General features: G+C 43.1%; 1 long non-coding RNA gene and 3 gene segments (V, D, J or C); 3 read left to right on the top strand and 1 right to left on the bottom strand.

Moving 5' to 3' along the window:
* LOC104674945 overlaps positions 1-12,411 on the top strand; it is a 381,543-nt gene that overhangs the window by 56,453 nt on the left and 312,679 nt on the right.
* LOC104674944 overlaps positions 1-12,411 on the top strand; it is a 340,994-nt gene that overhangs the window by 25,095 nt on the left and 303,488 nt on the right.
* The window catches only part of LOC115898225, a 55,401-nt gene that overhangs the window by 10,513 nt on the left and 32,477 nt on the right, over positions 1-12,411 (bottom strand). The window lies entirely within an intron of this gene.
* LOC104681387 lies at positions 799-1,845 on the top strand. The segment is given in 2 exon segments: positions 799-1,278; positions 1,389-1,845. Coding segments are annotated over 2 exon segments (474 nt in total).

Genomic DNA, 12,411 nt, shown 5'->3' with positions numbered 1-12,411 from the left:
GACAAAAGAATGTTCTAACCATTAAAAAAAGCAAATTGTTCTTTATGCAAATCCCAAAAAGTTCTTCAAAATATATTAAGAAAAAATAAACGTAATCTGAGAAAGGGCTGGATTCATATTATAAAGAATTCCTACACATCAATCATAAAGAAGACAATTCACTAAAAACAAAAAATTGACTAGAGTATTAAAAAAATAAAAGATACATAAGTAGGCAGTTTCTTTTCATGAGACTAATGTGCCTATTTCTCCAGCTTAGGTGGTTGTTTCGCTGATCGCATGTCACTGTCAGCTGCCTCCAGGAATTACCTTTGGTTAAAGGGAATGCTTTGCTCAGGTCTCACCCCATTCCTATGGCAGCTGGCATTTAATGATTGGCTGATATCTCCTTTCCTACACCATTATTTGATGAAATTTAAAATTTAAATTAAAATGTAAAAGTTTTGTTTCTTCTTTAGAAAAACATTTGCTTCTCCCTCACTACCCTGTGCAAAAGTTGAGTTTGAGGCGGGTAAACCTGAAATCAGCAAGAGCTGGAAGCACCCAGTCTCCCTAGTCAGGGTCCTTAGAGCTTCATCATAGTGACTACACACTGGCCACTTGAGGGCACTGTGGATCCACTGAGTGGGCCACTGATAGCGCTGTCTGGGGGAGAGAGGGTTAAGGGAGACAGTCTTGATTTTGTCTCTGTATCAGGAATATCACTAGATGAACCAGAGGTAGTGCTGGCACAGGAAGAGTTAATCATAGCCTTATCAGATCAACCGATATGCATGTGTATTTGTCATGACAGGAAGCCATGAACTGCAGCCTTATGTGACCTCTCTAGGTGCCTAAGTTTGACAGGGAGTGTGAGGAGGGTTTCAACAGGGCAGCCCTGGATAACCCAAGCCAGGCAGATACAAAGGAGCATCTGCCCCAGATGAAAATCTCAGAAGCTGTGGGGAGGGATAGCTGCCCGGAAGCCCGCCTCCCACCCCTTGCTCAGCACAGCTAGCTTCCCCCGCCCTGCAGGAAGCTGGACAGGATGGGGGAAAGCCTGAGTTAGCCAAGCTAGTCCTGGAGTACAGGGTGCCTATGGGAGCCTACAGGACGATGACATCAGAACAGTGATATCACAGTAAAAACTTCCAAAAACGGTGAGGAGGAGTAAAAGCCCTGCTTTCTCACCCCAGGAAACCAGCACCCTGAGAAGGGAGATGCTTGGTCCTGACCTGCCTGACTCTGCCTGGAACACCAGGCTCCTCTGCCATGTCATGCTTTGTCTCCTGGGAGCAGGTGAGTCCTGAATACAGGTGGGACATCCCTGCATCCATAGCATTCAATTGTTGCTGAAGTAGCAAACTCTCCTGAGCTGAGTCTTCAGCTTCTATCTCCTTCCTTCACAGGTTCAGTGGCTGCTGGAGTCATCCAGGCCCCAAGGCATCTGATCAAAGTAAAGAGGGAAACAGCCACTCTGCAATGCTATCCTATCCCTGAACACGACACTGTCTACTGGTACCAGCAGGGTCCAGGTCAGGGCCCTCAGTTCCTCATTTCGTTTTATGAAAAGATGCAGAGAGATAAAGGAAGCATCCCTGATCGATTCTCAGCTCAACAGTTCAGTGACTATCATTCTGAACTGAACATGAGATCCTTGGAGCTGGAGGACTCAGCCCTGTACCTCTGTGCCAGCAGCTTAGGCACAGCCCTGCAGAATTACTGGCTTTCTGTACCCAAACCCTCCTGTCTCAGTTGGGGCTGTAACAGGGAGAAGGAGGTGGGGGCTGCCACACAGCTTTAGCCAAGCCCCAGAGATGCTTCTAGTTCTTTTCTAACATTTTCCCCTGTCCTGCTGAGCTCAGTGAGAGCTCCTGCACTTGTGGGTTCCAGACCCACCGGAAGTTCTCACATCTTAGCCAGTACTTTTTAATTCCTAGCCAGTGGTGGGAGCTCCTACTCTATGCCAACACATGGGCATGTGTTTTAGTGTGTTTTCTGTTGCCATACAGAATACCTGAGACTGGGTATTTTATAAATAAATGAAATTTGCTTCTTACAGCTCTGGAGGCTGGGAAGTCCAGGGTCAAGGACCCACATCTGGTGAGGACCTTCTTGCTGGTGAGGACTCTGCAGAGTCCCCAGGTGGCACAGGGCATCACATATGAGGGGGTCATGAAAGATGGTCAAACTGGCTTTTATAACAGACCCACTCTCATGATAACCTACCCATTCCCTCTATAACCCATTAATCCATGAATGGATTAACCTTCACGAGGGCAGAGTCCTTAAGACCTAGTCACCTCCCAAAGGTCCTACTTCCCAATGCTTCTGCATTACCTTGTAGTGATGTGTCCTGCATCACAAGGAAACATCACCTTGTAGTGACGTGTCCCCTTGCCCAGCTACTTTTTTTTTAATTTTTATTTTTTGTAGAGATGAGGCCTTGTCATGTTGTCCAGATTAGTCTCAAACCCCTCAAATGATCCTCCTGACTTTATGTGTTTTAATGCAAAGATAGACGTTAGTATATCCACTTTAAAAATGAAGAAGATTTCAGTGTACTATTTTATAGATAGAGAGCTGTGCCTCATGAACTTCTCCAGTATTTCATATTTCTAAGGATCAAAGCCAGGATCCAAACCTATGACTCCACGCCTCCAAAATAAAACTTCTAAAATTCTATAGTGTTTCCTGGGCCTTGGTCAAGGAGCTACAGCAAAGCACTATTCTTCCATCTCAAGAATAGCCAAGCAGTAGAAGAGGGTCACATATTATGGAATGTGGTTACTCTGGCTTATGGCCTGCCAACCTCCAGGACATATAACTTTTGGCCAGAGAATATGTGTCTTAGTTCCATATAGAATGGGGCCACAATATATCCTAATATAGACGTATAGTGACAAGGGACATTTCTAATACATCAGAGGGTTCAGTCAAGGAAACAGAATCCTCTAGGAATTCAAAGGAGAATAGGAGTTAATACAGGGAATTAGTGGTTATAAACCACTGGAAGGCTGAGAAGTGGGAGGTTCTCACAAGGCTGAAGCTTGCCCTGAGGTCCACCACTAGTGATCAGAAAGGCTGCAGTTGCTACTTTTGCCCAGGTCAGGGACTACTGGAAATAGTTGAGAGTCACAGTGGTCTTGCAGTGACCAAGAGGGTGATTCACAAGAAAGTATCCAGAGGTCGTTGCAAATCCACCTGTCTGTTGCTGTCAGATAAAAGTCTTTATTCTGCTTCCAACTTTTCCACAAGTATAGCTTATTGGGGGAAGCAAAACTGTTTTCAGAAACTTAGGAGAATCTGGGACATGTATTTCAAGTCTTCTAGCTCTTGCAATGACAGAGAGAGATTGTTGGAGGACATTTAAGGGTACTCAGTGCCAATAGACAAGCATCAGCACACCCAGCTATGCAGCAGAGAAATGGAAAGCAGGAGAATAAATTTCATATTTTCTGTCAACTTGTCCATGAAAATTTATTCCATGTATATATATAGTTGTCGTTTAGTTGTTGTTCACTTGTTAATTTATTCAGTAGATATTCCTGGAACACCTATTATGTTAAAAATTTCCTTGGAATACAGAAAATGAGATGTAATTTTTCAAATTACACATTTTGTCTTTAAGAAGTCTAAAGTCTGGCAAGATAATATATTCCTAATTATTCATACATGCATTTACAATGTATGAGAGTCATTTGAATCAGTCAGTTTTCTGGCACGGAACAGATGACACATTCAAAAAGGCTGAAGGGAAAATAATTTAATCAAAGGACTGTGTTCAGAGGGATAAACAGACTTAGGGACACAAGGTGTGTTTGAGGGACCAGGGGTTTCCAGCACACTGAGAAGCCAGTACAACTCCTGGGCCTATGGAGAAAGGGGTGGGAGGGAAATGCTATGTTCCTGGAGGTGCATGCAAGTAATGAGAAAAGTTTCCCAAAGGGAGGAACTCAGGACCAGAAGCTAGGAAGGGGAAGCCCAGATATGCTGAACTCTCTTTTCACTACTCTTCAGTGTCCAGCTGGTGTCTGCCATTGGAAAGCCCAGCCGAAACCTTGGATAGCACCCTTTGCTGAAATCAGTCTTCAGGGGCACAGCCCAGGGCAGTACAGGGCAGGGAGGCGAGAGTGGGTTGCGGGGAGCGTTGGGTGCACATGTAAAACGACCAGCACAGCAGCTACCAAGTGTATGATGTGCCATTTGCAGATGCATATGCCAGTATACAGTGGACAGAGACCAACTTAATTCTACCTCTTTTATGTGAACTTATAGAAAATTCCCTTGTTGATTGCTAATAACAAGCAATATTGTTAATCCCATTTTCTCTGGGCCATATACGAAGTACAATTATTTCAATTAATTTCTTAAGAACTTCATAAGGGAGAACAATTCACTCCCATATTACAGGTAAAAACCTGTTAGAGAATTTAGATAATTTTCTAAAGGAGGTACAGCTAACAAATATTGAACTTGGACCCACACCTAGGCCATACTAACTTTCAACCTATGCTTGAAGTTACTCCACCCTATACATTTTGGTAGAGGAAGATACCTTCAACATTGGAAACATTGACCCAAATGCCCCTTTTAGAAACAATGCATTTGACACAAATCATTTGAATAACATCTTTCACGTGGGAGGCTACATGCTAAAGAGGAAGGTCCTTGGAGATGAGGAGACCTCAGTGGTTCATATTCTGACTCCTTGGGTCAGTGACTTGAAAAACATTTGGCTAAGTTTTGTCACTTGTAAACTGAGGCCAGTAATGTATGTCTTACAGAAATTTTATACTTGTAAATAAGACAGAGTCTAATACATAGTATAGGCTCAATAAATCTTAGGTCCTTGTGAATTTTCTGACAAATCTCTAGTTGAGCAGTTATTTACTTTGTGCAATCTGGTAACAAAGGCAGACATTAATTACTTTTGTCTGATTCAGCTATGATTCAGACACAAAGTCATCTAAAATGCCGATATAGTAGTCTGATCATTCATTGGTAAAAGTAACATAAACAGTTGTGCCTTAAGAGAAAGTGAAAAATGTTGCATCTTACAGCATTTCCTGCTTGATACTGAGTCTGATATGCAAGGTGTGATGCTCCCAGAAAGTTGTGAATTCAGAGCAGTCCTGATGGATTCCATATCCTGTTGCTCCAGCACAAATTCAATATTGTACCTTTATCCTGGTTTCCTCTCTCCCTATTTCATTCTCCCATCTCTCTTATTCCTAATTCCTGAGATCCTTTCCAAAGCAAACTACTTTCACCAAAGCCCACGTCTCAAACTTTGCCTTCGGGGTCAGCTTAAAACTTTGACAGTGATAGAATGGGATGACCCTCTAAGACACTTCTCTTTGAAAAAGGCCATGGTTTTCTTTTAGTTATACTGCCATGCATTCATTCACAAGTCTTATAATGATATGCGAACTATCTCTTCCAAGTTCATTTTGACTCATTCTGAGTTTCCAACAGACTCACATGGGTCTCTGTTCAGTTAAGGCTCTGAGCTTATTTGTAACTGAATAGACTAAGTTTATGTTTCACAGCTTCAGGGTCTGCCTGGACTCAGAGAACCATTCATTTCTTTCTTCAGTCATTCAACAAAAATTTAACGAGCGTATGTGCAGAGTAGATCCAAGTTTTGTGGAGCATGAGGCTTATAAAATTTTAGGGATCACTTTGAAAAAGAGAATACAAAATGACAATATCTTGAAAAAATTCTGTGCAAGGCCAGGCACAGTGGCTCATGCCTGAAATCCCAGTATTTTGGGAGGCCGAGGCAGGTGGATGATTTGAAGTCAGGCATTCAAAATCAGCCTAGCCAACATGGTAAAACCCTGTCTCTACTAAAAATACAAAAATTAGCCAGGCATGGTGGTGGGCACCTATAATCCCAGCTACTTGGGAGACTGAGGCAGGAGAACCACTTGAGCCCAGGAAGTGGAGGTTGCAGTGAGCAGAGATTACACCATTGTACTCCAGCCTGGGTAACAGAGTGAGACTCTGTCTCAAATTAAAACAAATAAATAAATTCTGTGCAAGTGAGAAGGCCTAAAGTTATTCTTCATTGACTTCATGGCAAATCCACTTCTAGCTAGTTACCGTGTGTAGGCACCATGTAAATGCTTGAGAAACATTAGCACAGAAAACAGACAAAGCTGCAAAATAAGGTGTATGTTTTCAACAAAAGAAAATTTGTAAATCAATAATGATCAAGAAATAAAAATGTAAATACAAGGAAAATACTCCTGGTAGATGTTTATCTCCCCAGAGAAGTCAGAGTATTGTTGAGAATTCTGTTGGTGGATCACAACTTATTTATTGATGGATCACACCTTATTTTGATAACAATCCTCAGAGCTCTTGGATTCCATGTGTCCTACCCTAAAGAATCTGAGCCCTGAGATGGAAAACTCTTCTTTCCTGTCCTGACTCGACCATGGGCAAGGATCTCTCTTTCTGTGTGTCTTTTGGTATCCCAGGACCAGGGAAGTTCTGGGCATAGATGAGAAAGCTCTTCCTGGGCTTGCCAGGCCCCAGCCACAGCCTCTCCAGGGGGGTGTTCATGGGTCTCCTCCCTGTCTCCACTTCAGATTCTGTATCCGTTCTCACTGGAGCATGAGTGTAGGAATTACCCACCCAGGTTACATCAAGATGTGCAGTCACAAAAAGGGAGCCTCACACTGAGATGTGACCTGTATCTGAAATAACAATAGTACCACTATTGACTAGATGTAAATTTTGCACCACAGCACATTTATGGTTCAATCAATATCCTCCCATTTGTGGGAATAAGAGCTTCTGAATGGACACAGGGCATTTCCCTGTTACCCTAAAGGCACCAGACTAGTGTACTTCTGGGCAAATATCTCATATACATCCTTAATGAGCTTCCTCTTATTTTTACACAAAAGAAAAAAAGGAGGGTGGGTTTTCCCCACATAGTCCATCAACTCACAAGCCAATCTCCTGCAGAAATACCCTCACAGATAGACCAAGAAATGCTGCTGTACCAGCTACCTAGGTATGCCATAGCCTGGTCAGGTTGACACATAAAATTAACCATCACAAAACTCATGAGAACATAGAGGTCTGAGTTCTAATGATGACATTCCTATTAGGTGATGGAGACTCAGGTGGCCTCCCCTAAAACAAAGAGAGAAGTCATATCTGCATTAGTCAGACATATGTATATATGTACATACATGTATGTATTCTATTGGTTCTGTTTCTCTCTGAGGAGGAGGTGACCTAGATTATTCCTTTTCTGGGTAAAGGATGGAAGCAGTGTGGGTCATCACTTAGTGTGTTCTGATAGCCATGTGTCACTATGTACTTTTTCTTTGTGTCTTCACATCTCTTCCTGTTGTATTTTAAAGCATTTTCATAGTATGTGGTGTTGCCTAGTAAAGCATTCTCATAGCAAAAAAAAAAAGTACATATGTATACATATGCATATATATATATATTCTATTGGTTCTGTTTCTCTGGAGAAACTATATATATATACACATACACACTCTATATGTATACAGAGAGACAGAGAGAGAAAGAGAGAAGAGGAGAGGAGAGGAGGAGAGAGGAGAGGAGAAGAGAAGAGAAGAGAAGAGAAGAGAAGAGAAGAGAAGAGAAGAGAAGAGAAAAGAGAAGAGAAGAGAAGAATCTGTTAGGGAAATTGGCTCACATGATTATGAAGGTTGAAAAGTTCCCCAGTATGCCAGCCATCTGCAAGCTGAAGATGAAGCAATGCCAGTAGCATGACTCAATCCAAGTTTGAAGGCCTCAGAACCAGAGAAGCCAACGTTGTGTCTCTCAGCCCGAGACCAAAAACCTGACAACCCAGGGAATTGCTGGTGCAAATCCTGGAGTCCAAAGGTAGGCGAATCTGGAGTTCTGATATCCAAGGGCAGTGGAAGACATGTCTCATCTCTGAGAGACAATGCAAATTCACCCTTCCTGTGTCTTTTTGTTTTGTCCAGGCCCCCAGCTGACTGGATATTGCCCACGCATATTGAGAGTAGATCTTCTCCACACAGTTCATCAATTTACAAGCCAATCTCCTCCAGAAATACCCTCGCGGACATACCAAGAAACACTGCTGTACCAGTATCCAGGTATGCCTTCATCTGGTCAGATTAACACCTAAAATTAACCATCACACTACCAGCAGGAACACACAGAGGTCTGAGCTCTGATGAGGCTCCTGTGAGGTGAACTAATGTGACAGAGCATAAAACAATATACAAATTATATGGACCCTAACTGTAAGACTTTTTGAAACCTTCGCAGATATCAGGTGGCCCTTTTAACAGAGGCCATTACTGTAGGCTGACATCCAGTTATCCAGAGTTTGAGAAAAGATAAAATCTAGTAAAAGGAACTTAGAGGCAAATTTGAGGAGATGAGTTCTAAAGGACACCAGACTGCCATGAGAATGTCCCTTAGACTACACAAATATTGGAAACAATTAAAACAGCATAAAAATGAAGAATTGTATCCTAATGGGAACAAAATATGCAGAGAGGAATGCATTTTCTTTCTAAAATCTTGCAAAGAGCATATGCACTTATGTCTTTAAAAATAGTCTACAAATTATTCCCGTTCTGAGCTATTAATTGTATATATGTCCTATAAAATATTGCGGTATATATCATAAATTACATATATTCACTATATATATATATATATACACACACTTGATTTATTTTTGTGGAGAATAGAAGGGGTGTGGCAGGTTAACTTTGCAGCTCAACTATTCGTCAGGGGCACTGATGTCATCGAGTCACTGAGAACCTAAGTTCTATTTCCTCAAGCAGGGCTGGGAGACACGAGATCCTGGCCTGGACCTGAAATGGGCACAAGGTTCTTCTTCTATGTGGCCCTTTGTCTCCTGTGGACAGGTGAGGGCAGGTCACAGGTGGGCTTCCTTCCCTGGAATTCCCAAGGCCTCAATAAAAGCCTTTTTCTTGGGATTACAGCATCAGGATCTATTGTTTTCTATTACAGGACACATGGATGCTGGAATCACCCAGAGCCCAAGACACAAGATCACAGAGACAGGAACACCAGTGACTCTGAGATGTCACCAGACTGAGAACCACCGCTATATGTACTGGTATCGACAAGACCTGGGGTATGGGCTGAGGCTGATTCATTACTCATATGGTGTTGAAGACACTGACAAAGTAGAAGTCTCAGATGGCTACAGTGTCTCTAGATCAAAGACAGAGGATTTCCTCCTCACTCTGGAGTCCGCTACCCACTCCCAGACATCTGTGTACTTGTGTGCCAGCAGTGAATCCACAGTGCTGCATGGCTGCCTCCTCTCTGCACGTAAAGGGCAGTTAGAAAGACTGAGGTTGCTCTGTGTCTGTCCCCACCCTGGGCTGTCCAGGCCTCCACAGGAGTCAGAGAGCCCTGGCCAGCCTGGAGGCCATAGAGCAGGGGCCTTAGGACCCTCAGTGCTGACGTCCATTCCTACCCCAGTCTCAAACCAACTGGAGGTCACCCCAACACCCTTAGCTTGCCTAGTCTCTCTTCTGCAGCTCTTTTTTTTTTTTTTTTCTGCTTTTAGAAAGGAAAAGGCATCACTAGTTGAGATTAGTGATAATTCTCTTAACCCCAAAGCCTGGACTTCTTCTCTCACCTGTGGGCTTCAGTGACTTCTTCATCTGCCCCTTTCCCCATCCTCCACTATCCCTTCCACTCATAGTCACAAACCTTCACTCCTGACCTCTGTTCCTGGCTGCCTTTCCTCTATGGGGCAATAGCCTCATGGGGCTCTCTATCATTTGCCCTTCACCTACATCTCCATCATCATTTTGCACAAGTCTCCCCTGGTTCTCTCTGCTCCAGTCACACTCCTCTATGTTCAGTTATTTCCTCATATGTGTTATGTTGTTTTGATGTGTTTTTACAGATTACTTTTTTTGCACTGAGCATATGTTCCTCCCTCTTATCCCCAAGTCTCTACTTAATTTCTTACATGAGAGTATATTTCAGGTACATTTACTCTTAACTATAAGCAGAAAAACTTAAATTTTACTAGAAGAAATTAAGGAAAATATTTTTATCCTTTGAGGGAAGAATTTTTTAGTGGAAATACAAAAGAACACAAGCCATAAAAAATAATACCGGCTGGGCGTGGTGGCTCATGCCTTTAATCCCAGCACTTCGGGAGGCCAAGGCAGTGTATCACTTGAGCCCAAGCGTTCAAAGCCAGCTTGGGCAACATGGCAAAACCTGATCTCTACTAAAAACACAAAAATTAGCCTGGCGAGTGGGCGGGCGCCTGTACTCCCAGCTACTCTGGAAGGTGAGGCATGAGAATCACTTGACCCTGGGAGGTGGAGGTGGCAATGAGCCGAGATGGCAGCACAGCACTCCAGCCTGGGCAACAGAGTGAAACTCCATCTCAAAACGACAACAACAACAAAAATAAAAACCTGACATTAGCTGTATTAATCATGTATCAAAACACATGATAAAAAACGAAAAGTCGAGCCACAGCCTGGAAAGGACATGAGGAATGCATGCAAATGAAGAACAATCAGCATGACAAAGACCGTTTATGCTCACAAAAGTGCCTTGGCTCCCCTTTGGTTCCAGGCTTCAGTTGTAGTTAAAGAGCTGGGAACATATGAAGAGATTCTAAGTAACTGGATGTGTGCAGAACTGATGTGGGCAATCCCAAGGCTGGCCCTTAATAATAACTTGCGGCGGCCACGCACGGTGGCTCACGCCTGTAATCCCAGCACTTTGGGAGGCCGAGATGGGTGGATCACAAGGTCAGGAGATCGAGAACATCCTGGCCAACATGGTGAAATCCCATCTCTACTAAAAATACAAAAATTAGCTGGATGTGGTGGCGGGCGCCTGTAGTCCCAGTTACTCAGGAGGCTGAGGCAGGAGAATCACTTGAACCCTGGAGGTGGAGATTGCAGTGAGCCAAGATCGTGCCACTGCACTCCAGCCTGGTGACAGTGTGAGATTCTGTCTCAAAAAAAAAAAAAAAGAAAGAAAAGAAGAGAAAAAAGAAATAACTTGTGGCACTGTGAAGGGAGTCCTCAAGTAGACACAGAAATTAGCTGCAAAGACTCATTGGATATAGCATACAGTTGCACTTACAGTTGAGATTTATTACAGCATCATAGTAAATATTCAGCAGTGGATCACATGAAGAAAACACACAGAAGGAATCTAGAGGAGTTCACGCATTGGCTTCCTTATACTCTCTTCCTCCCGGGAGGGGTCACACAGATCTCACTTCTCCCAGCAACAAAAATGCATTAACACGTGTGCAATGTTTCTGCCTGTGGAGCTCATCAGAAACTCAACACCCCAGAGGCTTTAGTGGAGGTTGGTCATGGAGGCACTCACTGCCTAGTATGAACCCAAAATCCATAGCCCAGAAGGAAATCTTGTGTTCAGCACAATACTGTTTGCGATATCAGTCTAGGCACAATGAGCTACTCCTCTCAGTTAGGAGAAACTTCATGTCAGTGCAGGGCACTGCTCACCAGACAGCTTCCCAGATGTCAGCCAAATGCCAGTCTTGCAAGCAGAACTTTCTAAGCACCGCAGTCTCAAGCCTGCTGTTGACTGTTTTCTATACAGATACCCTTCAACTCTTTTGCCATGCCTTAATAAACTTGGGAGCTACGCAATACAGATTGACTAACGATAATATGGAAGCAGCCTGGCTCACTGGGTCATAATTTGGTGAAGAGCCATGGAAGAAAGCCACTTATGCCCTGCTGGGCTTTGTGGACATGGGAAGTAAGACTTCATAGAACTAAGCCAATGAAATTTTAAGATTTATTTTAATTTTGTTTTCTGTAGCATAGCTTTTCTTATCTAATAGAGTTAGTATCTAAAATGAGTAAAGCATTCTCATAACTTACTAAGAAAAAGACAACCCAATAAAATGGCAATACTTAGTCTAAATAGGCATTTCACAGAAAAGTAAACATAAATTACTACTAACATAAAAATAGGTTATTGGGCCAGGTGCAGTGGTTCATTCCTGTAATCCCAGCACTTTGGGAGGCCGAGGTGGACAGATCACTTGAGGTCAGGGGTTCGAGACAAGCCTGGCCAACATGGCGAGACCTCGTCTCTATAAAAAATACAAAAAATTAGTCAGGCATGGTGGGATGTGCCTGTGGTCCCAGCAGCTACTTGGGGGGCTGAGGCACAAGAATTGCTTGAACCTAGGAGGCGGAGGTTGCGGTGAGCCAAGATCACCCCCTGCACTCCAGACAGGGTGACAGAGCAAGACTCCATCTTAAAAAAAAAAAAAAAAAAATAGGTTCTTAACCTCACTTAGAATCAGAGTATTCCAATCTGAAACAGTAAATTATGAATGCAAACTTACCAGACTGGAAAGTTTTCAAAGAAATTATAGTCCCAACTATGAGAAAAGAT

Source organism: Rhinopithecus roxellana, chromosome 6 (genome assembly GCF_007565055.1).
Source record: "Rhinopithecus roxellana isolate Shanxi Qingling chromosome 6, ASM756505v1, whole genome shotgun sequence".
Lineage (NCBI taxonomy): Eukaryota > Metazoa > Chordata > Mammalia > Primates > Cercopithecidae > Rhinopithecus > Rhinopithecus roxellana.
This window is presented reverse-complemented; position numbering and strand designations above follow the sequence as displayed.